The sequence below is a fragment of the Stigmatopora argus genome, chromosome 1, assembly GCF_051989625.1.
Source record: "Stigmatopora argus isolate UIUO_Sarg chromosome 1, RoL_Sarg_1.0, whole genome shotgun sequence".
NCBI lineage: Eukaryota > Metazoa > Chordata > Actinopteri > Syngnathiformes > Syngnathidae > Stigmatopora > Stigmatopora argus.
This window is the reverse complement of record NC_135387.1, coordinates 14,387,720-14,410,868: the sequence shown is the minus strand read 5'-3', so window position 1 is coordinate 14,410,868 and position 23,149 is coordinate 14,387,720. Positions and strand designations below refer to the sequence as shown.

Here is a 23,149-nt window from a genome sequence, read left to right as displayed (position 1 = left end):
ATGATGCAACGCAGCTCATATTTCCCTCACCGGAAGTGACAAATACACGGCACAGTTCGAATGGCGTGTGAGTGTGAATGCATGGTGTGTGTGTCCGTGCGTGTTTGCGAGTGCGAATGTGTATGAATGCTGAATGTTTTGAGATTTTAATCCTAAATCTACACACCGATCTTATTTGATCCGGTCATAGTTGTGGCTCGACCGTGACCGGAAATGATAGGAACAAACGCTTGCTTAGCCTCAGCGGCGATGGGCTAAAAGCACGAGTGCGATTTTCAGGGCCTCCACGCTTTGGAAGTGTGGTCAGAAATGATGAATTGATCAGATATACTAGTTCGGAGTGAGTTTGGTTACTTTCCAGATCTCACAACGGACAATGAGTAAAGAAGCGATTCTGATCTATCCACAACTAAAGCGTTAAAATTTAGGTATATATTGCCTTACTATAGCTAACTATGCTAACAGAATTAGCTCATTGTCATGTTGTTTGCGACTTAAATGGCCGACCAAATGTGTTTTAACAAGACATGACGCACTCTATCTACTCCAAACCTATAATGCGCATGCAGTTAAAGACGAAAAATGACTAGAAGGCTTATCGTTTTTGTTAACCTCTACAGCCACAAACTGGACTTGTATTGTCTTACAATATCTCCTAAAGTCGGCAAAGTGAATTGACAATAATATAGCCTATATTTAACAAATTAAATGTAGCAAATTTTGCATATAATCATTGACTACATTTGTGTGGTGATTGCCAATAATTAGGAAACATTGTTGCATAATTTACTTTCAAAATGAATACGGTTGACTACAGGCTCAAGGTTTTTTTTTTTACCTGCCTCCGTTTTTTCATCAGTGTCCTGCAGACACATGATCACAAATTACTGTTCTGCATGAATTTCAATTAAAAAAATCTTAAAGTTATTCATGGTCTTGCTCTTTTTTTTAAATTGGAGCTACTGTTCAACCAGATCTCTTAGGTCTTCTGATCAGATGCAGTTGGGGGTCCCAAAACTAGGCTCAAGACCATCTCAGTGACGACCCTAGACTAGAGGCCATTCAAAACCTCTTTGAAATCTCACCTCTTTTGTGTGCCATTTCACAATAAAGCATACTTGGATATATGGAGACTTAAAATGTTTATTCCCTTGGTCTTGATGTATTGCATTTGATTCGTCATTTGTTGTTTTTAATTGCTTTTATCTTATGTACAGCACTTGATTTGAATATATGTTTAAAAATAAACTGACTTGATTACCAACCTACCTGTTTTTTTTTTAACTTTTTTTATTTTATTTTCCAGGCTTTGACCACTCTTGAATTTCCCATACAATATCTCCTTTCACGCACGAATTATAACTTTATTATTATTACTATACTTACAGGGCACTCATTTAACTCAACGCAAATGATGTTAATATGCTCATTCGCTCCCTACCAAATTGGATCGTACGTCTGACGCCATCAACAGCCCTGAAAGAAGTTCTCCTAGTTTAAATTATTTGAATGTCGTTTGTTAAATGGCCCAAAAATAGTCACGTGCACAATAAAGGGTTAAATGTGTCCACTTTCGAATTGTTCTTCAAAATGAGTAGGTCATTGATTACGTAATTGCACGCCTGGCCCTTTAAGAGAACCTTGGATAGGGGAATGAAGCACGGCCATTCATAAAATTACAGAAAGGACGATATAAACAGCGCTCAACAAGGCGATTGGTTGACTTTGATTGACACATTTTTTAGCCAATAGGAAGGCAGCGCTGAGATCTGCTAACGTCGAACGCTGAGGGTTCTCCATTGAGAAAAATCCGCAGTCCGGTATTAAAGCGAAGAATGTAGGGATGCAAATTGGAAAACCTTGATCGAGTTGCACTTTCAGACTGTCGAGAAACGTCGTTTGCCCGGTGAGACGTGCGTGAGTGTTTTCTTTTTTTCGTTACTCATGTGCTTTTATTATGCAATCGTGGCTCAGCTATCTGAAGAAGATACGTGTAAAGTCGTTCGCCATTTTCTGACGGAGAGGCAACAGTGCGTCCATTTTTTTTCTATTTCTGTCACCGCAGGACGAATGCGTTTGGGATTGTTTTTTTAAGCGTTTGGGTTAAATGAGTAACGTGATATTGGTGAGCTGCCACCCCCAAAATGATCTCCTGCTAGGATCAAGTTTCACTTTAAAAAGAAAAAGGAAAATCCTCCATCCGGCGCCTTGTCATCTTCAAATCGTATTTTTTTTTATTTTTTTATTTTTTTTTATTTTTTTACTAAGTGAAACCAATCACCGGCTCGAGTTTGACTCGTGAGGATAAACAGCATCCGCACAGCCAGTCTTTTAACACGTTAATTGCAATTGACGGCAATAGACGTCAAATTTATTTGGGCTGGAAGGTTACTACTTAAAACGTATTTAATGTCTATTGTCGTCAATGGCACTGAAACATGATCATTTTAAGGTTTCCAGTCCCCAAACTAACACTGGAAAAAATGTTGCATTTATGGATTATGTGGTTTTGGGGGGCTGAATCAAAATCTGCCTTGTTGTTATAATGTAATATACAATATAATAGAACACAGGAGACCAACAATAACAACAATGTGTTTTTCTATACTGCATTGCTCTAAAGTGCACTAATATGGGTAAATCTGGCAAATATAACATGCAAATGGTGACAACGATTCAGAAAAATACATTCAGAACTCTGTGAAGGACTGAAAAGTGTATAGGACAAATAATACACAATATACGCTAATATAAAAACAACAACAACAACAAAAATGTCAATTGGATGAAAACTAAAGTATAAAGAAAAACGGGATGGCAGATTTGAAATCAGCGACAGAAAAACAAAGTGGGCCAGTATGATGAAGCAGTAATATCTATTTTCAAATATGTTACTTATAACCTCTCCCATATGTCATTTTCCAGGGTGAAGCCTTCAGCAACATGGATTGCTTTTATGACCAACAGGTTCCCTTCATGGTACCAGATAACGTGAGTTATGTTCGCTTCAAATCAATTCAGGTGTGGTCGCTGTTGCTTAAATTTAGACTTTTGGGCATAGGAATGCCACTCAGAGGCAACGGAGCGATGCCTCAACAACAGGAAGAGGAAGTTTGTACATGCTGGCTTGGATCAAGACACAGAGGGTATGTCTATAATTTATCTAAAATCTCTGAAAAATGAAAAACATCGTTTTTATTTGTGTGTGCAAGTGTAACGGATTTTTTTTATTTCTGCTTGACAGAACTTTTCCAAGATCTCAGCCAGCTTCAGGAGATCTGGATAGCCGAAGGTAGTGCACCAGGCATTCTGGGACATGGAAGAACTGACTTCCTGCTGATGTGTTTATCGTCTGACGTTTGCCATTCCTTGTCTTCACAGCTCAGGCTCCTGATGATGAGCAGTTTGTACCTGATTTCCAGTACAGTACTGGTAAGTAGTACTGTTCAATATGACAATGTATATCGCCAAAACCATTTATAACTTTCTATTGACATTTTACATGACTGTCGTCACTATCACCATAAGATTCTAAATGCCGTAGTTACACCACCAATCGGCCTATAATTGCTGTCCTCAAATCCGTTTGGTAGTTTGCCAATTTGCGCCCCCTGCCAACTGTACATAAGTAATGCATGCAAGACAGTACATAATGATATTGGATTGGATAACTTTATTCATCCCGTATTCGGGAAATTTCATTGTGACAGTAGCAAGAGGGTGAGAATGCAGACACTGGAAAGGCATAGTTACACATAGTTACAAGTTAGACAATACAGTCGCAAAGGCCGCAGAACAACAAAGCAAAAGCACAATGTACGTGTTGGTCTATTAGTAAATCATTTGATATTTTCAGATTTGAGCAAACGTCCTTATGATACTGTGCCTCCTCTGTTAACATTGGATAGATTTAGGTTGCAGCACTACTTTGATACATTTGTGGCAGATTAGTTTAATCTCAATTCAAAGATAAAGTGAGCAGGGGAAAGCACTCGTAATTAATTGTGTATAATTTTTCAGCAAATAATTAAAAATTTATTATATGGTGGCATATCAATATCATGACATAAATGGCATCGTAAAAGCCTTTTTTTTTCCATATCGCGCAGCAGTTCTGATGAGCGGATCAAACTTAGTATAGAGAAGAGAGAAAAGCCTCCTCGCCAGTCAAAAATGAAATGGAAGCAAATGTGTTGTTACATTGTGTTTTCTAACTAGTACTTTGTCTTTGCAGCCACCTTTCAAACGCCACAAGTTGGCAAAGTGAAGCGAGAGTCCAGCCCATCCAAAGATCTGTCTTCATGCAGGACGCGTCACACGGACATCTGCCTCTACAGCAACAGGCAGGACACCTGATGGGGAACAAGACCTCGGGTTCACGTTAGGAACATAGTGAGTAAATGTTCCTTTTCTTCTTCTGCACAGTGCCTGTGATGACAAAACGGCGGAGTTCACCGCACCCAATTCGCAGCAGCGTCTGGCTAACAGTCCCACGTGGCAGGTGTCTAGCGGCCCCACCCATCAGCAGCGCATGCCGCAGGGCAATCAGAGCCTTTCATTTGCATTGCCACACCCTCCCATTGGCTGTCTCGCTGCAGAATTTGCTTCAGAGCAGAGGTGGGTGAAAAATATGTTTCCTTAGTCCTTTTCACCTTTGCAAAACAGGAGTTGTTTAAAAAAAAATACTGAATGGTGCAACTTAGTCATTTTAAATGGCCTAATAGTCTAGCGTGTCAGAGTTTTTTTTCTCTCTTCATGGATCAGACATCTAGCGCCGTCAATGGCATTCAAATATAAGCATTTATGACCAGTCCTCCCAGTTTAAATTAATGCTGTCAATGGCAGACAATAAGTTAAATACTATTGGGGGGGAAAAGCTTTGGATTGTTACTTGTGTACAGTTACAGTGTGTATTTCAGTTTTTTCCTTTTAATTTCATTAATTTAGCTTTAATCAACACATATTAATGTATACTAGTATTTATAATGATATACAAACAATATAAAATATTCAAATGATGATTCTTCATTTTTTTAAATGATCATAATTGATAGTATCTAAGTTTTTAAATTGCCAAAATGTCCCTGGAAGGGTTAAAAGTGCAGCTGGACAGAAAAAGTAAATAAATTAGGTACAGTGAACCTTGCGAAAAGTGAAGGTCAAAAGAAAAAGAGAAAGAACAAACAAGGGATACATACTGTAATAAAACAGATATCCAATATTCTTATATAAATTGGAGATGCTATGAAAAAGAGATACACTGGCTAAAAATAGGAAAGGATGGTCCCAGTTTCCCATTGTCAGGTTTCTTTCTAAAATGTTTCCGACATACTTTAATAAAGAACATGGCTGTTTCTAATGCAAGTGAAAAGAAATTCCACTGTATCTAGCAGTATGTATATCTCTTCTAAGGTTTCAGCGGCAGATGTCAGACCCATATTTGCCCTTTCTACCGGCAAAGAAAGCAACCAACATTCACTTCTCGCCATCGAGCCGCCCGTCTTATCAGAGGCACCTGTCGGAGCCGCTCCTTTCGGGCGGCAGTGCGGTCGTTTGCAAACAGGAGAGCGTGGATCCGCGTGATCGGGAGGTGGCGGGATGCTCTTCTAGCATGGCGCCCTTCAACCGGGTCACTATCAAACAAGAGCCGAGAGACTTCGGCTTTGACGCAGGTGTGTTTTGAGTGAATAACCCGAAGCTGCAGCCCCAGTGCGCTTTGACGATTTCCCCTTAAAACGTCACATTTAACTTTTTTGTGTCTTGAAGAAGTTCAAACCTGCCGGTCATCCCCGTTTGGCAAAAAATCTGTCTCGTACCAGCACGGCGGAACAGGTGATTGCGCGACTTTTGGACTTTTCGGTCACGTGTGAAGTGGTTGTTCACCTTCTTATCCCATTTCAGGATTTCCCCGTGACGCAGACGCACAGTTTTACTACGATGACGCTTGCGTCGTGCCGGACAGACTGGAGGGTAAGAAGCGAGGACTCGTCACCTGAGTCGTTAATCAGACAGAAGCATGGGTGCGTCATTTTTTTTTCTCCCGTTCAGGTAAAGCAAAGCCGGACGCTTTGCCATACCAGCGTCGTGGCTCCCTGCAATTGTGGCAGTTCCTGCTAACACTATTGGACAACCCGGCCAATGCGCATCTGATCGTGTGGACGGGGCGCAATATGGAGTTCAAACTCATAGACTCTGAAGAGGTACGTGTCGCTGAATTGTTAATTCAAACTTTTTTACTCCAAGATGTACTATTCAAGGAGCCAACTTTGCGCCATCTACCCTTTTTTCCCGTGCCCATGACAAAGCTTAGCAGTTATGTATGCTGATGATAATCCAAAATAGTGTCAGCAGCAATGTTCCCTCTAAACTGCGTGCGTGCGCAATTGCGCACTACTCTCGTCTTCTCTGCGCACAGCAAATCATATGGAGCGCACAAAATAAAATCCCAATTTTTATTTTATTTTATTTTTTTAGCTGTGAGGCCGACGCGCGAACCACTCATCCGCCGGGCCGCCCATTCATAGATATTAATCATCACATTTTATTATTACTAAATCATTTATGTGTAGTAGACATGCACCTGCTTATGGCAGGTGTGATACTGGTGTGCCCATAGCGAGCAATGCTGATGTTGCTCACAACGTTACTCAGTGTGCTCAGGGAGGTTGTCTTTCTGCCCAGACAAACAAAAAATTAGAGGGAACATTGGTCAGCAGGTACTTGGACTCGCGATGGCGCTGTTTCCCAGCTCAAGTCCCATATAGAATTTGACTACAAATCCAATCCTTGGCTCAAATCTTACTCTCATGCGATCTACCAAGAGTACCTTACCGATCGACTGGTAGCTCGCAATCAACGTATTGAGCACCCCTAACCTAGTTGGGTGTTTTTTCTTCTTCTGGCAATCCAGGTGGCCCGGCTCTGGGGCATCCAGAAGAACCGGCCTGCCATGAACTACGACAAGCTGAGCCGTTCGCTGAGGTACTACTATGAGAAGGGCATCATGCAGAAGGTAAAGTTGAAGTGAACCTTCGTATGTCGCAGATGAGTGCTCATCTCTCCTGCGATTGGTTGTCCCGTCAGGTCGCCGGGGAGAGATACGTCTACAAGTTTGTCTGCAACCCAGAGGCCCTCTTCTGTTTGGCATTCCCAGAAAAACACAGGCCCAGTCTGAAGCCCGACCCGGATTCCCGTCCGCTTCCGGCCGAGGACGAGATCCTAACACTGCCTCCGTCCGAGGAGGAAGGTCCGTACTTGGGGGACGTGGGTGAGCAGTGTATTCAGGGGCTGGCCTTTCCTGAAAACTGCCTTTACTAGATCACAGGTTTTATGATGGCCATGTTGGAATGTTGACTCTTAAATCTATACCTTAAACAAAAACAACTGGCAACTGTGGTTTTCAGTATTTTGCCGTTTAAATAAAATGTAAAATATAGATAGAAAAAAACAGTACAGTGCTTCTATAACTCTAAATTTTATGGTAGATTTTTTGGGAATTTTTAAAAATGAAAAACACCATAATTGGGGAAAATATTTAACATTGTTATTTTTTTATAGCAATGTAGAAAGTTAGGAAAACATATTCCCGGAGAATTTAAAGAGCATGCTGGCAGTCAAATCTAGATTGGGCTACAAGCTCAAGAGTCAGCACGCTTGACTGCCACGGTGTGAATTCAAGAACATGGAGCAAGAAATGGAGTGCAGTGACATCACCACCATCAGACCTGTTAGAGTCAGGGGTGTCAGACTCGGGTTGGTTCGCGGGCCGCGTTAACGTCAACTCGATTTCATGTGGGCCGGACCATTTTCGATATAATATTTCAATTTTTTTAAATAAATGGATTAAAAGCCCTGAATATTCAGTTTTTTATAGATCTAAAACAATGTTTATTTTAGCTTTTTTTGAAATATATTTTTAGATTTTACAAAATGATTTTTGAACTAAAAACACAGAAAAAAAGGATTAAAAAATTACAATTATTGATTTAAAAGGGGGGAAATCAGGAAATTTAATGTACATCTATACTCTTCATTTTAATTTGATCCTAAAACAGAAAGTTGGCACTCATGATTTACTTTCCCGGGCCACACAAAATGATGCAGCAGGCCAGATTTGGCCCCCGGGCCGCCACTTTGACACGTGTGTTAGACTATACTGTCATTTTTTAAAGATGTTTTCTATAAACCAACATTTTTTTACTCTGTAGTTTGTTATTAATTTTAACCTCGAATGGCTTTTACGTTAAGAGTGAAATGCTGGTAACCACAGCTGCCAGTGTTTTTCCGTCAATTTTGGATGCAGTATGCTTCGGCCCACATAATCCCTGTGACGTTTCTGTCCTAATTTTGCAGCCAACAATCAAATAAGACACATGATGTGCAGGATCAAATCATACATTTACTTCAAAACAGACATCCAAATGTTTTGAAGGGGGAGTGCTATGATTGAACCAAAAACTGTCTTTCGAAGCCATGCAGCTACTAAACCTGCCTAAAAGGGACGCTGACATGTTTTTCAGACGTCCTTGTCTTCTTATAATCTTTGTGTTTGACAGCTAATATTTTTTCCTCATTATACGAACTTGTATGCTTTTCAGTAGAACTGTTTATGACAAATGTTTAGCACCTATTTTTGATTCACTGCCACATTGATGATATTAATTAAGCATGAGGATTTGGTCCAATTGTTTTCAATGTGTCCACTTTCTTGCATTTTGTATAGTCCAGTCGCTTCAGTGTGTAGAGATGCGGTATGATTATTCTGTATACGAATATATTTTTGCAAAAAAAGATGTGTTGCACAGTTTCTTTTATCGTGTTAATGGTGGTGCAATGCCCTTATTTGGAGATTCGACGTTTTGTGGTGGAATCACTGCAGGAGAATATTGGCCTTCACTTTGCTGTACATGTGCCTTGCGTTAATCTTTACTGATACAATAAAACTATTTTACTCATTTGCCTTCTCTGTTTCAGACTGATTATTTTATTTTCAAGGCAAAGCCGCCACGGACGATGAGCGACATCCATATTTGAATCAATCTGGTGTTTTTTAAGGCATTGCATTCACAGCATTGTAAGTCTTTTTATCAAGTTCTTTTGCAAATGGAATGGAACAGAAATAGCTTAAAATAGTCGTCATTTTCTCTTTAATATTGACAAACCAGAGCTTATGGCAGCTCCCCATGGCTCAATGTTGTCCTTGAAACATGTTAAAGGAAAAGACAACAAACAATAAGGTTGTTTGAAATATTGAAGTATGCAAATCGCGAGTTTCTTAGATCCCTGAAAATAATGTATATAAACACACAAAAACACTATTTACAGTGCTAATCCACGGTGCCTTTCATGATTGGTTTACTATTATATTGAAATTTCTTAGATATTCATTTTTTTCTTTTATTACCATATAAGACATAAATATCCTAATGTTTGACTCGGTGTAAAGATTTTATCGAAACAGTTTGAATTTTTGAAATAATTCTAATGATTTGAGACACACGTGCGTTTTACTTCTTTTTTCTTTATATATTCAGCAATCCCTCGAATATCGTGGATAATGTTGGCCAGACACGGTCCCGATAATTGAAAAAACGCTAAGTAGGATCACCCCTATTATTACTCTACATACCATACTATATGCAGTGAATTCATTATTATTCAACACCAGTATTGTTACCAACAGTTTTGTTTTTGACTCTAACAATGTAAAAATAAAATACAGCACTCAATATCATAACGGCTCTTTTATTTTTGCAAAAGAAATATTGTAGTCTCTTGGAAGCTCTGCCTTGAACACAGCTGCCTCCAAAGTCATTTTGTTTTCTTTAAGTGTTCCTTGTAAATTAGAATGATATATTCTGCATGCAATACCGCATTAGCCGCTGAGGATTTTCACCTTCCACAGACATATCCACAATAAACACAAGATTTCCTCAATGGTCCAGAAGAAGCTGTGTGGAAAAATGGGGGGGGGGTGTAGGGGCCACGGGATGGAGTTTGTGGTTGCATAGTACATGAAGATCCTCATTAAATGCAAAGCATGCTGCTTTGAATCACACGTGACAGAAACCTTGCCTTTGTCCTTTTCTTTAGAGCATTTCTCAAAAGACTTCTATGTACATATATTAGAAAAATATTCACCAGAAATGCTCATCTGTTACTTTTAGGCTGGAATACGTGTTCTTTTTCGTCGACTTTCCATCAGCTTAGTTCAATATTACATCTAATATGGTTAACAAAAAGAACCGTGTAAGTTTATCATAGGGTTATTAATGGTGTAAAATCTTTCCTGTTCTCCAGCAGCGTACTTGAAATTTTTTTTTTTGCTTGGGGAGACCATTTAAAATGGAAATTGCTTTTAATCTGACTATAGCCATCATATGGCAAATCTGATTTTGTTATGGTGAGCATCTTGCAGAGGATTTTGTTCCAGTTCTACTGGCTGGCGGATCATTCCTAACAAACTACTTTAACCGAAGTTGAATTGGCGCAAGTAAACCAAACTGCCAAAAAAGTGAACATCAACAATGTATTGCATTTCACAAACCAGCCCTCGCTTTTGTGTGCCATATATAGTACATACATATATATATATAGCTTACTATTGATCATTTTCATGTTAAGTGAAATAAACCTTTTATTATCCCAAACTTTTCATTCACACAGTTCAATTCATTTGATACTGTCAAATTGTTGGCTCAACAATATTGGCAGGAAATGATAGACATCTAGCACAAACCTTCCCCCAAATTAATACGAACTTTTGAAATAAATCCACAACATAAGGTGCCTTAGTAGCTACATTTGCACTTTCGTCTTCAGTATGTTCAATCAGACTGTCATGCAACCGCAAACAATTTCTTAACTTAGCAAGTTAAGAGGGCCACATAACCTTACCACACAGACGTTTCCATAAAGTTCTCAATATTATAGTTGATTTTTAGAATGAATAGATGGAGGTGAAACTGAATACAACTCGTCAACAAATGTACAAATATGCGCAAATGTATGAGAAAGGTGCAGCCAAGAAATCAGGAGCTGCTAAATGCAAGAGATTTGACTATGCAACAGGACACAGGTGAGCAAGCAGGAAGTGGGAGGGACTGGGAAGGACCTGAGGAGAGCCAGGAGAAACCAATCACAGGAAATAATTCACTAAAACGACACTAAAAGCCAAAAGCAAAAGAGCAACTCTTCTTAAAATGCTATCAAATTGAAACTTATCAAGCAGAGGTTCTCCAAATAGTATCAATCTAGCATTTGGGCTACAGAAGAGAAGCACTGTTTTCCCATTATCAATCGGACCTGTTTGCAGCAATGAACTACGAGAGAAAGAGAGAGCTATGCCATTTAAGAACGAATGTTCAATCACCAAAATAGTTCAAGAACGTGAAGCACCAATTTTTCAACTAGCAGCACGCTAGAAAATTGCCAATACCCCCCTTTTGGAAACCGCCAAACCACGTCTACGAACTAGTGATGAAGAAAATCAGACTAATGGGATAGAAAGGGGAAAAAAACAAAACAAAACAAATTCAAGGAAGGATGCAGACGTTCATCATCTATTAGCATGCAAAAAGCTAAACGGTGAGAGGGTTTGTACATGGTCGGGCGAGGGGTCTCTGTCCTCTGTCCTACCTGGTGCGACTTCACATCAGCACTGGGTGTCTTCTGAGCGCAAAGATCCCGTTGTTTAGCTGGGCATCACGAAACGAAAATCTTTTTGGGGAATGTCTCGGTGACGTGACACATAAATAACCCCCCTGAAAATAGGGAAAAGTTGAGACGAGCTCGGCTCTGTGGCAGCGATCACTTTTGGGTGGGATTTGGGACATCTGTGCGATGACAAAAGTGCGTTCAGAGCCGGTGCCGGGAGTCATGGCTGTAGCTGCCTGGGGAGCTGCGGTTGCGGTGTGGCTTGTATGCATCCTGATAGGGGTCCTGGTAGTCCTGGTAGGGGTCCTGCGTCTCCCGGCTGTGCTGCGAGCCCGAAGACATTCGGTTACGTCCCTTGTGCGCCCGTTCGTTGTGGTAGTTTTCGTCAGATGTCATCAGGTTGCGGCGTTCGTTGGCGGTAGAATGGTCGCCCGCGTGGTTGCTCTGTTGCATTCTTTGGCTCTGCTGTTAAGGATAATTTGTATGAGACAGCAATGGAAGAAATTAGACTCCAAAAAATGAAATAAAACATTTGCACTCTTTTATTCCAATCCATTCCCACAGATGGCCTCCAATTCGGAAATAACTCACAAATTGTCTCTTGTGTGAACCCAGCAAGAACTGGAACGAGGCATGGCATACGTACCTGCAGTCCAGAGATGTTGGTAGGGTATGTCGTGAGTGTGCTGGGGCCTAGGTTGCGTCCCAGCAATGGGTTTAGGGGCGTCGCCATGGAGGTATGCGTTGCTTTCCAATAGGCCTCAAGGTATTCTGCTAGATGCTCGCAGGCGTCCTCAAGCTGGTTCTCGTCCAGGATGATGTCAAACATTTCCTGTTGGCAGCAACATGCTAGACTGTTATTACATTCATTCATTTTCTGACACGCTTATCGTCACAAGGGAGGTGCTGGAGCCTATCCTAGCCAACGATGGGCACCAGGCAGGGGACACCTTGAATCGGTGGCCAGCCAATCAGAGGGCACAAGGAGACAACCATTCACGCTCACACTCATGCCTAGGGGCAATTTAGAGTGTTCAACCCAGCCTACCCTGCATGTTTTGGGGGTGTGGGAGGAAGCTCGAGTACCCGGAGAAAACCCATGCAGACTCCACACAGTGAGGACAGACCTGGGATCGAACCTTCGACCCCAGAACTGTGAGGTCGATGCTCTAACCACTCGTTCACCATTATCACATGCCATAGCAATAAATACAAGCCACTATGCTATAAGGATTGCCACTTACTGGAGGACATTGAGCAAGTTTGTCCGCAGCCACGAGTTGGACATTCAGGTGTTTGCTCTGGGACTTCCCTCTGGACTTGACAAGCCTCTGCAACACCTGGAGGAAATAGAAAGGCAAATCCCTCACGATGCTAGCACGGCTTTTTGGGGGTCTCTACTACAGAGTTGTCAAACTCGTCTTTTGACGCCCGCCGTTGTAGCAGCCTAATTTTGTAGAATTCTTGATTAGAATCTCGCTTTTGTTTGTCCCTACTCAATTTGCATTGGTTAAATTTGCATTCACACACTTGGTTAAACCAAGCTTTGTTTTATCCTAATGAAAGTGAGTTCCATTGAACTGGTCTTGTTAGAACTTACCTTCGGAGAAGACACTTTGACATGAACAATGATGGGCGCCAGGGAGGTCTTGAGGAGCTGGGCCGGGTGGTTGATGGTGTCGGCATCCAGCACTACCAGCTGAAGTGAGCGAGCCAACTCAAAGATCCTCTCAATCTCGCTTTGCACTTCAGCTGTTGACACAAAACATGAGTGAGGAAAGAGCTTCATTCGTGGAACATCTAGTTCTCCATTCGGCAGTTCCTACGGTTTCATGTCTTACCTAAACTGGAGCGGGTGTTGGACCGCTCTATAATGGCCCTCTTGCTGGGATTGTTGAGGACAGATCTTTTGGCTAAAGATATATCTGCAGTGACTCGAGTGATTGAAATCCTGCAAGAGTGAGCAAATATTCTGTAGTTCCACCGGACGGGGAAAATCCAAAAATGAGAAAAGAGGTTAAATGGGTCTTACCTGCCATCAAATCTGTGCTTGAGAAAGTCAAAGAGTGCTTTCTGCATCATATCAGTGACCTGCAAAGATGCATATTTTGTAATGTCATTTGATAAAAAGGAGTAATTGGTGTCATCTTTTTAACCCATCCATCAATCTCTATCACATCCTCTGTATAAATGTATATGGGCGGCACGGTTGAAAGTGGGTAGCACATCTGTCTCAAAGTTCCGAGATCAAGGGTTCAATCTCAGATGGCTGCTGGCCATCATGTCTGGAGTTTGCGTGTTCTCCCCATGCTTGAGTGGCTTTTCTCTAGGTAATCCGATTTCCTCCCACATCTCAAAACCATGCATGGCAGGCTGATTGAACGCTGAAGTGTCACTACCTGCTTGTTGACTGGGATTGGCTCCAACCACCCGCAACCCTTATGAGGATAAGCGGTATGGAACAGGAAGGAATATATAAAAGAATCGCTGCCAACCCTCTCAGTAGAAATGGATTGCACGTCTTTCGCTGTCGATGGTAGCCAATGATTTAACACATCCAAAAAAAACTCTTTTTTAACAAATAAAAGTAAAACGATTTCAAGTTGACCTGTCCATCATTTGAGTGCCCCTCAGAAAAAAAAGTTTGTAAACGCGCATTCTCAGATGTAAAAATCAACCAATGATTGTAGTCTGGCGGCCCAGTGGCGCGAGTGGTTAGAGCCTCACAGCTCTGGGCTCCTGGGTTCAAATCCAGGTCACGTCCACCAGTGTGGAGTTTGCATGTTCTCCCCTGGCCTGCGTGGGTTTCCCCCGGGTACTCCGGTTTCCTCCCACATTCCAAAAACATGCATGCAAGGCTGATTGGACATTCAAATTTGCCCCTAGGTATGGGTGTGAGTGTGCATGGTTGTCCGTCTCCTTGGCCACCGATTCAGGGTGTCCCCCGCCTCTGGCCCGGAGTCAGCTGGGATAGGCTCCAGCACCCCCCACAACCCTAATGAGGATGAAAGCAGGTTCAGAAAATGAGATGAGATGATTGTAGTCTCTGTAGTTTCTGCTTCAGGCCTTTTGTTGTGTTGTCAAGCTCACCTCATATCCCTTCAGCGAGGGTCCCACCAACACCACCGGTCTCATGGAAGGGACCACGTCATATGGGGGGATGTGCTCCGTCTGGCAATTCAAACATTTAGTCAGCGGTTGGTTGTTGAATGCGAGGGAGACAATGTCGCCAACAAAACACAATCAGACAGCTCCAATGGACAGCGGATGAATGTGGATTACAATCAGTTGTTCAAATGACAAGCTGCTCTGGCGTAACGCAAACTGGCTGAAGCCATGTTTCCACCAAGCAGTACAGTTCAGTTGAACTCAGCAAGACACAGCACATCCTTAAGTGCCGCGTGTTTCCATGGGAAAATTGTTGGATGGCGTTAGCTGCGTCAGCCAGACATACAATAGCGTGCCGTCCTAGCCATTTGCTGCATATGGAATAGATTCAACAAAGACGAGCTACGTGAGTAATGAAGACAAAAAAAACGTGCGTTTCTTTAACATGTTCTTTTATCGTCTGTATGTTTTAGCTTTGAAACATGTTTCAGAAATGTATATTTTGCTCTTGCCATTCTATCTTTCTTGATTTTGGAAGGAATGATTGACTGCAGTGTGACAGCAAACCTAGGATCTTGGTCATTTTCATGGCAAACTCTGTTTAATCCGACGGTAATGGTTGATGCAAACAAGGCTTCAATGTAACGAGAGAATGAAAGGATGAGGAGCAACATGCCAACGTTGTCTGACAACAGACATTTAAAGCAATCGATTCGAGGTCGTGTTTGGAAAGATGTATAAAAAGACAACTTTGATACTTCAGCGAGCCTGAAGTATTGCGCTCCGGGTGATAAGTGGCAACTTGCTGCAGTGCCACAAGCTCCTGTCATTCTGCGATGGAGGCCACGAGAACTAAGTGGATGCTTCGTGAGTGGGTGTCACCAACTTACCACTTTCTGTTTCTGCTTTCCTGCGGGAGGGGAGAGAAAACAGCGACAGAGTCGTCAGTGGCTGCTAGGCAAAAGACTGGCGATCAAAAACCGTGCTTGCCGTGAGCAAAGAAAACCTAGCAACTATCAACTAGGATCAAGAAATAGTAGTATGTGAGCAAATGTGTTTCTATGTTCCTATGATAGTCACACAAATCACAGAGTGCTGTTCAGGGGACTGGGGGTTTCTTAGTCTTGTCGTTGGATTCACACTGTGGTAAGTCCCACTCTCAGAACGCCTGCAGTCCTCAACTGGAGGAAGAGGAGCATCATGGGAAAATATACCAACAACTTAGGCTCTAAGCAGAGACACGGGAAGGCTTTAGGCTCTTATTCTAGGCTGTTGCGCTTCAGGAGGCTCATCTCTAAGCAGGTGGCTGGCTACTTAGGGCCCTTTCCCCCTGTCTGATGCGCTCACCTGCGGAGGATATGAGGGGTCGGATAGAGGCGGACACCTCATCCTCTACACTGGAAGAGGAGTTCCCTCCAGACTTACTGGAAAACACAAGAGGGGGATAAAGAGAGACAGAAACACAGCGTGGCATTAATGCAGAAAACGGGAGGAAGCCCGACCAAACGTCAAGGGATCAGTCCAGGAACTCAGTGAATTTGAACATGTCCGCTTGTGTGAGACGCTTTGGTGGCAGTCACCAAGCTCGCCGGAGCAGTCGGGTCCAAAGAGATTAGCGTTAAAGCCAACTTTGAGTACAAATTCCGCTCGACATAACCTTCAAGACACATTATACGCACGCGAGAAAACACACACAAAGTTAATGGGAGCTCCTATTGGGGCCGATGAAAGTGACCGTGGGAGTAAAAGGGATAAGTCATAGACAGATTTGTCGTGTCCAAGATTGGACTATCACTTGACTTTAGCTTGGACCAAAAATCGATAGAAATATTGGAAGTGAAAACAATAAGCTAAATAAATACTACCAATAAAACAATAGCGCTGTCAGCAAAAGTCTGTCGAGAATGCAAGACTTGGCGGCCCTTGTAAGTCGTTTACTCCACCGCTACTGCGTCTAGTCAAATCAAAGCACTTGCCTACATTTTCAGCCAGACGAAAGTGATTTAAAAGTCGCCTTCCTAATATTGGGCAAATCTCGCACATAGTTTGATTGGGATACTCTCTGGATTAGTCAACTAAAAGAACCGTCCGTGGGTGAAGGATGGCAGAAATCCAAATTCCCACCACGGTTCAGCAACAATGTACAGGATGGCCTTCTGCTACTTACCCTTGGACTCGTCCTCTTTTCTGTTCCTGCTGGAGTCTGATGTTCTCAAGCTTCAGGGGGCTGGGAATGAAGCCGATCTCACAGCCTTCTTTCACCAAGCGTCCGATCCACCAGTCGTTGTTGAACTTCTAGCGTCGGAACACAGGACACAACATCTCCGAATTCACACCGCAGGTTTTGAGTAACGTTGATTCAATTTGCAAATCACAAAGTCCAAATGAACCTCTTTTATGTGGAGGAAGTCCTTGGCATCGAAGGAGATGGCAGTGGCTGGAACTGGAACATCCTCATCGAGAGCGCCGCAGTAGCTGACGTTGGTCCTCACAGCAAACGCAACGGGCTTGGTCTGGAGGCAAATGCGGGTTTATCCTTTGGGACTAGAAAAGTATGGCGATTCCTAATAACAATGTGGATATGCAAGTGAGCGCACTTACCTTGGCTCTCTCCAGCTGGATGGTGGCCTGCTGCTCGCGCTCCTGTCGGCTCTGTCCCGGTCCCTGGCTCTGGCTTGGGCTCTGGCTCTGGACCTGGGCCGGCACGTCACGCTCTTCCTCCAGAGAGACATCTGAGTCTGATGGTCTACTAGTATACGAATCAGCTGAGCCCTGCGAACAAGTCGCGTACAGAAGAAAAGCCTTTCTTTACCTAAATAGACAGATTCTGGCTGCCGAAATCTTAAAAATCATGTCAAGATTATCGTCCAATTAACGACAATAGATCAGTAGTCAGCACGCTCGACTGCCACAATGTGGGTATGAATCCTGGTTCGAGAGGAGTGGGGGTTGAGAAAAGGACCGCAGTCATTTTGTCACGATTGGTTACAAATGGATCACAGTATCAAAAGGAATTACAATATGAAATAGTTTCTAGAATGATTGTCAGTTAAAAAATATCTACTGATACTTAGCATAAAATTTACATTGAAACACTATACCGTTAACATGTAGTTGATCTTTTTCCTATTATTTTAAGGAAAAAGTCTGGAAACCACAGTTGCTCTATTTCATCATGCATTTAAGCATTTTTTTTTTAAATCAGAAACTAGGGACCAGCATTTTAGGGACGTTTGGAAGGTTCAACAGCATTCGGGATTGTGGGTAAAGATTGATAGCTAACTAAAAGGTCTTTTGCAAGCTGACTGCTGGATTGTAGTATTGCTCGGTCAATACGCTTGTTGAAAGAAGGATATGTCATTTACATATCCTTACAATTGTGGGAAACAGAAACCACTGCTTGGCCGCTTCCGTGTTGGTATTATTAAATAAAAAGGCACCAGCTGCTGATTCTATGCGGCAAAATCAGTTCAACACGGCATACTCTCCTCAGCTGAGGAAGTCATCTGTGTAATGGCCTTTTCTTATCCAGCTTGGGGAGTCAAAACAGTTACTTCAGCTTGAGTAGCATTTTTCCAAAGATAGGCTATTGCGTGGAGTAGGGTGAAGTTGCAGCAAATGCCGTTCATTTTCACAGGTAAGCCAATCATTGCATGTGCCCTCGCACCATTTTTTACCCTCCGTGTCCAATCACTAAGCAAAGCATCTTCTCATCTGTGGATGCGTTGCAGCATCCGAGCCCTCCTCCAATGGAGTAGCTCCAGCATGTGACTCATCAACATCACAATCCACTTAATGACATCACGATGCGTGATTCTCTCAGCCCGGGCTAGAGCCTACGCAAGGGCCCGCCTCAGGTGGAGCGGAAATTGCTAAATCCATGTCACCATCAACGTCTTTATGTCTTCTTCCTGGTGCTCGGTCGGAAAAGCTACATTTTCTGGGCGCGTTGACACTAACTGGAGTTGGACTGCAGTCACACATCACGCAGACACATGGTGGGGACAGAAATCAAATTGACGGAAGAGGCCATCTGGTAAATGTGCACCCCCACCCTGTTTCTCTCTCTTGAACACACTGACTTCCTACCCCCTCGTAGCGATAGCAGAGCCCACCCTCTCGCTACAGTATGTTGTGGGCTCAAAGGCCTTTCGCGCATGCTACGCGTGAGCACAAAGACAGCAGCGCACGTCCACTCACCGCCTCCGAGTCTTCAAATCCATGCAGGTACAAATTGTCATACATGGAGGTTTGCTATTCCAACGCGCTTTTCTGGCACAGAATGAGGGGGGAGAACAAGCGTAGAGGCGGAGGAGGAAGGAGGGGGCGCCGGAGAAGGGGGGAAAAGGATGGAGAGGATGACGACAATCCCCTCTCTTCACTGCACAGAAGGCTGTTTTTCTAAAAAAAAAAGAAAGAAAAAAAAAGAGAGATCTCTCTCCTCCCTGATGGATGACGACGGCCGGTCCTCTGGATGCTGGATAGATGCAGCGTCTCCTTGGTTTCACAGAGCTGCTGGGTGCCTTACATTATAGGATGGAGCGGCTCTCCCTAGAAGTAGCCCGATCCGGGCATTTCATTTCATCACGGGCAAAGAGCGAAACAGCAGCAGCAGGCAGTAGATCCTGCCTCAATATCCAAGCCTGATGACTGAGCAAATGTGCATCAATGTGATTGGCTAGGTCGCCGGCCAGTCAGCTCAGAGGGAGCAGAGACCAGCGGGGGAGGAGGGTGGGGCAGCATCGTCTATTTCCATTCGCAGCCTTTTTTTCACAGGAGACCTCAGTTTATAAAGCGTTTGCAGTGCAAAGATCTTGTAAAAAAATGTTATTATTAAGTGTTATTATCATAGGAATAGACTTTATGAACAAATGGGGGCATATACAGTTGTGGTCAAACGTTTACATACACTTGTGAAGAACATAATGTCATGGCTCTCTTGAGTTTCCAGTTATTTCTACAACTCTGATTTTTCTCTGATACAGATACTTCTTTGTCACAAAAAACATTGATGAAGTTTGGTTCTTATGACTTTATTATGGGTTAACAGAAAAAGTGATCAAATCTGCTGGGTCAAAAATATACATACAGCAACACGAATTAGCAATTTTGGTGACCTTGTCCTGACTTAAACCCCATTGAGAACTTGTGGACAATGCTGAAGAAACAAGTCCATGTCAGAAAGCCATCAAATTTAACTGAACTGCATCAATTCTGTCAAGAGGAGTGGTCAAAGATTCAACCAGAAGCTTGTGGATGGCTACCAAAAGCGCCTAATTGAAGTGAAAATGGCCAAGGGACATGTTACCAAATATTAGCGCTGCTGTATGTATATTTTTGACCCAGCAGATTTTATCACTTTTTTCTGTTCACCCATAATAAAGTCATAAAAGAACCAAACTTCATGAATGTTTTTTTTGTGACAAAGAAGTATCTGTTCCAATCACTCTATCAGAGAAAAATCAGAGTTGTAAAAATAACTGGAAACTCAAGAGAGCCATGACATTATGTTCTTCACAAGTGTATGTAAACTTTTGACCACAACGGTAGGTGCTTTCATGATTCAAGTTAAGGGTTCTCACTAAATAAATCAAAGTTAGTTTTAATGTACTGCAGTCATATTCATTCATTTATCTTATCCTCTTGAGGAGCAGCAGGGGTGCTGGAGCCTGTGCCAGCTAACCAAGGTCTGGAGGTGGGGTACAACTTGAATTGGTTAACAGCCAATCACAAGGCAAAATGATACAGACAACCCTAGATACACACACGCATACCTAAGGATAATAAGAAAGTGATAATTCAGCCTACCATGCATGTTTTTGGGGATGTGAGAGGAAACGGGAGTGTCTGTAGAAAACCCACGCAGGAACGGTAGAACATGCAAATTAAGGGGGTCAGAAGCCACCAGGGATTGAACCCCCAATCTCAGAATTGTGAGACAGACGTGCTAACCGCTCACTGTGCTGCACTATTGCGGTTAAATTGGTAACTTTGGTTGATCATTTCTATTCATAATCAGGTTTTCATCATATAAATAACCCTCTATGTTATAATAATCAGTTAAATTTGTAGACTTATATTCACAACACCTTTTTCCCATGCTTTCTGATATAAAGTAAATCTCAACTTTTCCCGTTGCGAGTAAATTAACACGGCTATTATGCCAAAATATTTCAATTGGCTAAAAGCTAGTATGAGGGAAAACCTTTTGGGAAATTTGCTTTTAACTGTAAGATTTGGGTCAAAAATTTTGAAGTACATACCAAAGCTTCTCCAATATTAGTGAGGAATTTTTGTCCCATTTCTCCTGAAAGAACTGATTCGAGTTTTTAGACCACCTTTATCATTCATGTCATTGCCCCAAAAGTTTCAGTCTTGATTAAGATCATGATTTTGTGATGGCTACTCCGAAACGTTGACTTTGTAGACGTTAAACCACTTTTTATCCAATTTTGCAGTATGTACGCAGTATATAGGCTCATTGTCCCTTTGACAGACTCGTGTTCCCTGGCTGATGTCTTGATGTGTTGCTATTTTTCCAAATATTGTTTTTTCCTTACATGATGCCATCCATTTTGCAAAATGCACCAGTTCCTGTTGAAGGCAAACAACCCCACAGCATGATCCTGCAACTACTGCATTTCAAATTTGCTCATCTATGCACATGGCAAGACATGTACATAGTACATAACACAGGCCATTTTTTACAAGCGTTTGCGGTTCTCATTGGTTAGCACCTGTCTGAGGATGAAGCTGGTTGAAGTGGTGCTGCCATCTGACCTCTTCAGGCGGCTTCTCCGAGCGTAAGTCCCCCGATTTACCTAGACCAATCATAAGTGGCAAAAGAGAAAATGCTGTATCATTATGAACTCACTGTTCATGTTTATTTTATTTTCGAAGACTCAAACTATCCATCAGAGTTGAAAATGCAACAGACAGCAATTCACTTACAGCAATTTAAATACACTTATTATAGCATGGCAATAGTATTCATGAAACCCAACAAAACGTCATTTATTGAAGTAGATTTGAGAGTGATGGTGCCCGAAATTAATGAACAAACAGTTCTGTTATACGAAATGTTCTGTATGTTGCTAGTGTTATCATGTTGTGTACTGCAGGTTTCTTCTTTATAACTTTCTCCCAAATCCTTAAAATATTTAGGATTACATCTGTGTACCCCGTTGGTTGCCCAAAATTAGCCAGTATTGATTTTAGCTTGTCGTTTATATTTAAAACAGACAAACATGCAAACAAGGAAAGAAACAAAAAGCTCTTGTTGGTGATTCCCGACTCGAGAACCCATAAATGAAGTTACACAGAACTTATTATGGCTGATTCCCTGTTATATGTATAGTATTGTCATTTCTGAATCTGAATAAAGATGGGCCAAGCAGTGGACAATTTAGGCTTACAAATTCAAGAATATTACACTGGCAGTTAGAAGACTAACGATTCCTCCAGTGTGTCCCACAGCCCAAAGGTGGGGAAATGAGAATAGAGTCTTGTAGGTTTAGCTACAAAGGCGCAAAAACCCACATGCAAATTCAAATGGAGTCAAAATACAAAACCCTAAGTTGCAGCTATCTTTTGCTTTAGAATTCTGTGTCACACTTGACGCGTCTTCTCTTGGTCTCACCTCCATAAATGCCATATATAGCAACTGACCTACACTCTAGAGGGCTAAATTCATTATCTGCTAGTCATTTGTCCCATTTCTGCCCATGTCTCCAGAGTGAATGGCAATGTCAGAGACGTCAGGACCCACTTTTTTCATTGTCTAAAAACAAGGCCATTCATTTGGGTCACCATCTCTCTCTCCTGCTGTTGCCATATGTATGCTAAGAATAGCTATAAAGAGAGGATTCTTTAAATATCCTCATTTCATAATAACATGAATTTCTTTTCAAATATACCTTTTTTCTTTCTTTTACAGCAGTCCGACAATATATTCACTTGCAAGAACTGTATAATTTTCTAAAGCTTCTAGAATGGTAACAGTTGAATTAAAATGAACACATTTGTAAAAAAAATCACAAAACATTGACATATTGGCATGCTTTGCAAAAAGTTTGCATACAACAATGTGACGTATAAAGCCAAGCAGGGGAGATACCTGGAATATGGGTGCTTGGATGCCCTCACCAATCTTGTTCCGGATGTAGATGTGCCGGGACATTTCAGCCAGGACATCGGTCCAGACCGCCGGTTGCTCCGGTGCGGCCCAGCGGAGGGGTGGCGGCTTGCGGGATACGTGCTCCAGCTTCACACCACGCAGCAGGGCGTGGGGGCTCGCTGTTTAAGGCTCTCCTGCTTCTACTCTTTTTAGCTGGGAGCCTCTTGATGATGATGATGAGGAGGAGGAGGAGGATGATAAGAACGATGA

General features: G+C 42.3%; 2 protein-coding genes and 1 non-coding gene across 6 annotated transcripts; 2 read left to right on the top strand and 1 right to left on the bottom strand.

Annotated features, from left to right (window-relative positions):
* Positions 1 to 25: 25 nt before the first annotated feature.
* Positions 26 to 403, top strand: LOC144087387 (small Cajal body-specific RNA 2). Its single transcript, XR_013304719.1, has one exon.
* A 1,372-nt stretch (positions 404 to 1,775) lies between these two features.
* LOC144074113 (ETS translocation variant 5-like) lies at positions 1,776 to 8,959 on the top strand. Of its 3 annotated transcripts, none has more exons than XM_077600315.1 (13): positions 1,776 to 1,906; positions 2,926 to 2,991; positions 3,062 to 3,146; positions 3,245 to 3,292; positions 3,382 to 3,432; positions 4,235 to 4,343; positions 4,426 to 4,617; positions 5,413 to 5,672; positions 5,767 to 5,832; positions 5,902 to 5,970; positions 6,049 to 6,200; positions 6,911 to 7,012; positions 7,084 to 8,959. In XM_077600315.1, exons 2-13 carry the CDS (start codon positions 2,944 to 2,946, stop codon positions 7,315 to 7,317), a joined length of 1,416 nt encoding a protein of 471 aa, XP_077456441.1. In that variant the 5' UTR covers positions 1,776 to 1,906; positions 2,926 to 2,943; the 3' UTR covers positions 7,318 to 8,959. The 3 variants fall into 3 exon arrangements, with proteins under 3 accessions (XP_077456441.1, XP_077456434.1, XP_077456449.1); XM_077600308.1 differs by having other exon boundaries at positions 1,777 to 1,917; XM_077600323.1 differs by having other exon boundaries at positions 1,808 to 1,913.
* A 769-nt stretch (positions 8,960 to 9,728) lies between these two features.
* Positions 9,729 to 23,117, bottom strand: LOC144074105 (voltage-dependent L-type calcium channel subunit beta-4-like). Of its 2 annotated transcripts, XM_077600295.1 has the most exons (14): positions 22,880 to 23,117; positions 21,501 to 21,584; positions 17,365 to 17,535; positions 17,154 to 17,276; positions 16,931 to 17,058; positions 16,111 to 16,187; positions 15,654 to 15,673; positions 14,746 to 14,826; positions 13,688 to 13,746; positions 13,497 to 13,606; positions 13,256 to 13,407; positions 12,900 to 12,995; positions 12,302 to 12,487; positions 9,729 to 12,120 (listed from the first exon to the last, which is right to left on the bottom strand). In XM_077600295.1, the coding sequence occupies exons 1-14, from the start codon at positions 22,940 to 22,942 to the stop codon at positions 11,857 to 11,859; spliced, it is 1,614 nt and encodes a 537-aa protein (XP_077456421.1). In that variant the 5' UTR covers positions 22,943 to 23,117; the 3' UTR covers positions 9,729 to 11,856. The 2 variants fall into 2 exon arrangements, with proteins under 2 accessions (XP_077456421.1, XP_077456411.1); XM_077600285.1 differs by lacking the exons at positions 21,501 to 21,584; positions 22,880 to 23,117 and adding an exon at positions 18,964 to 19,413.
* Positions 23,118 to 23,149: the final 32 nt, after the last annotated feature.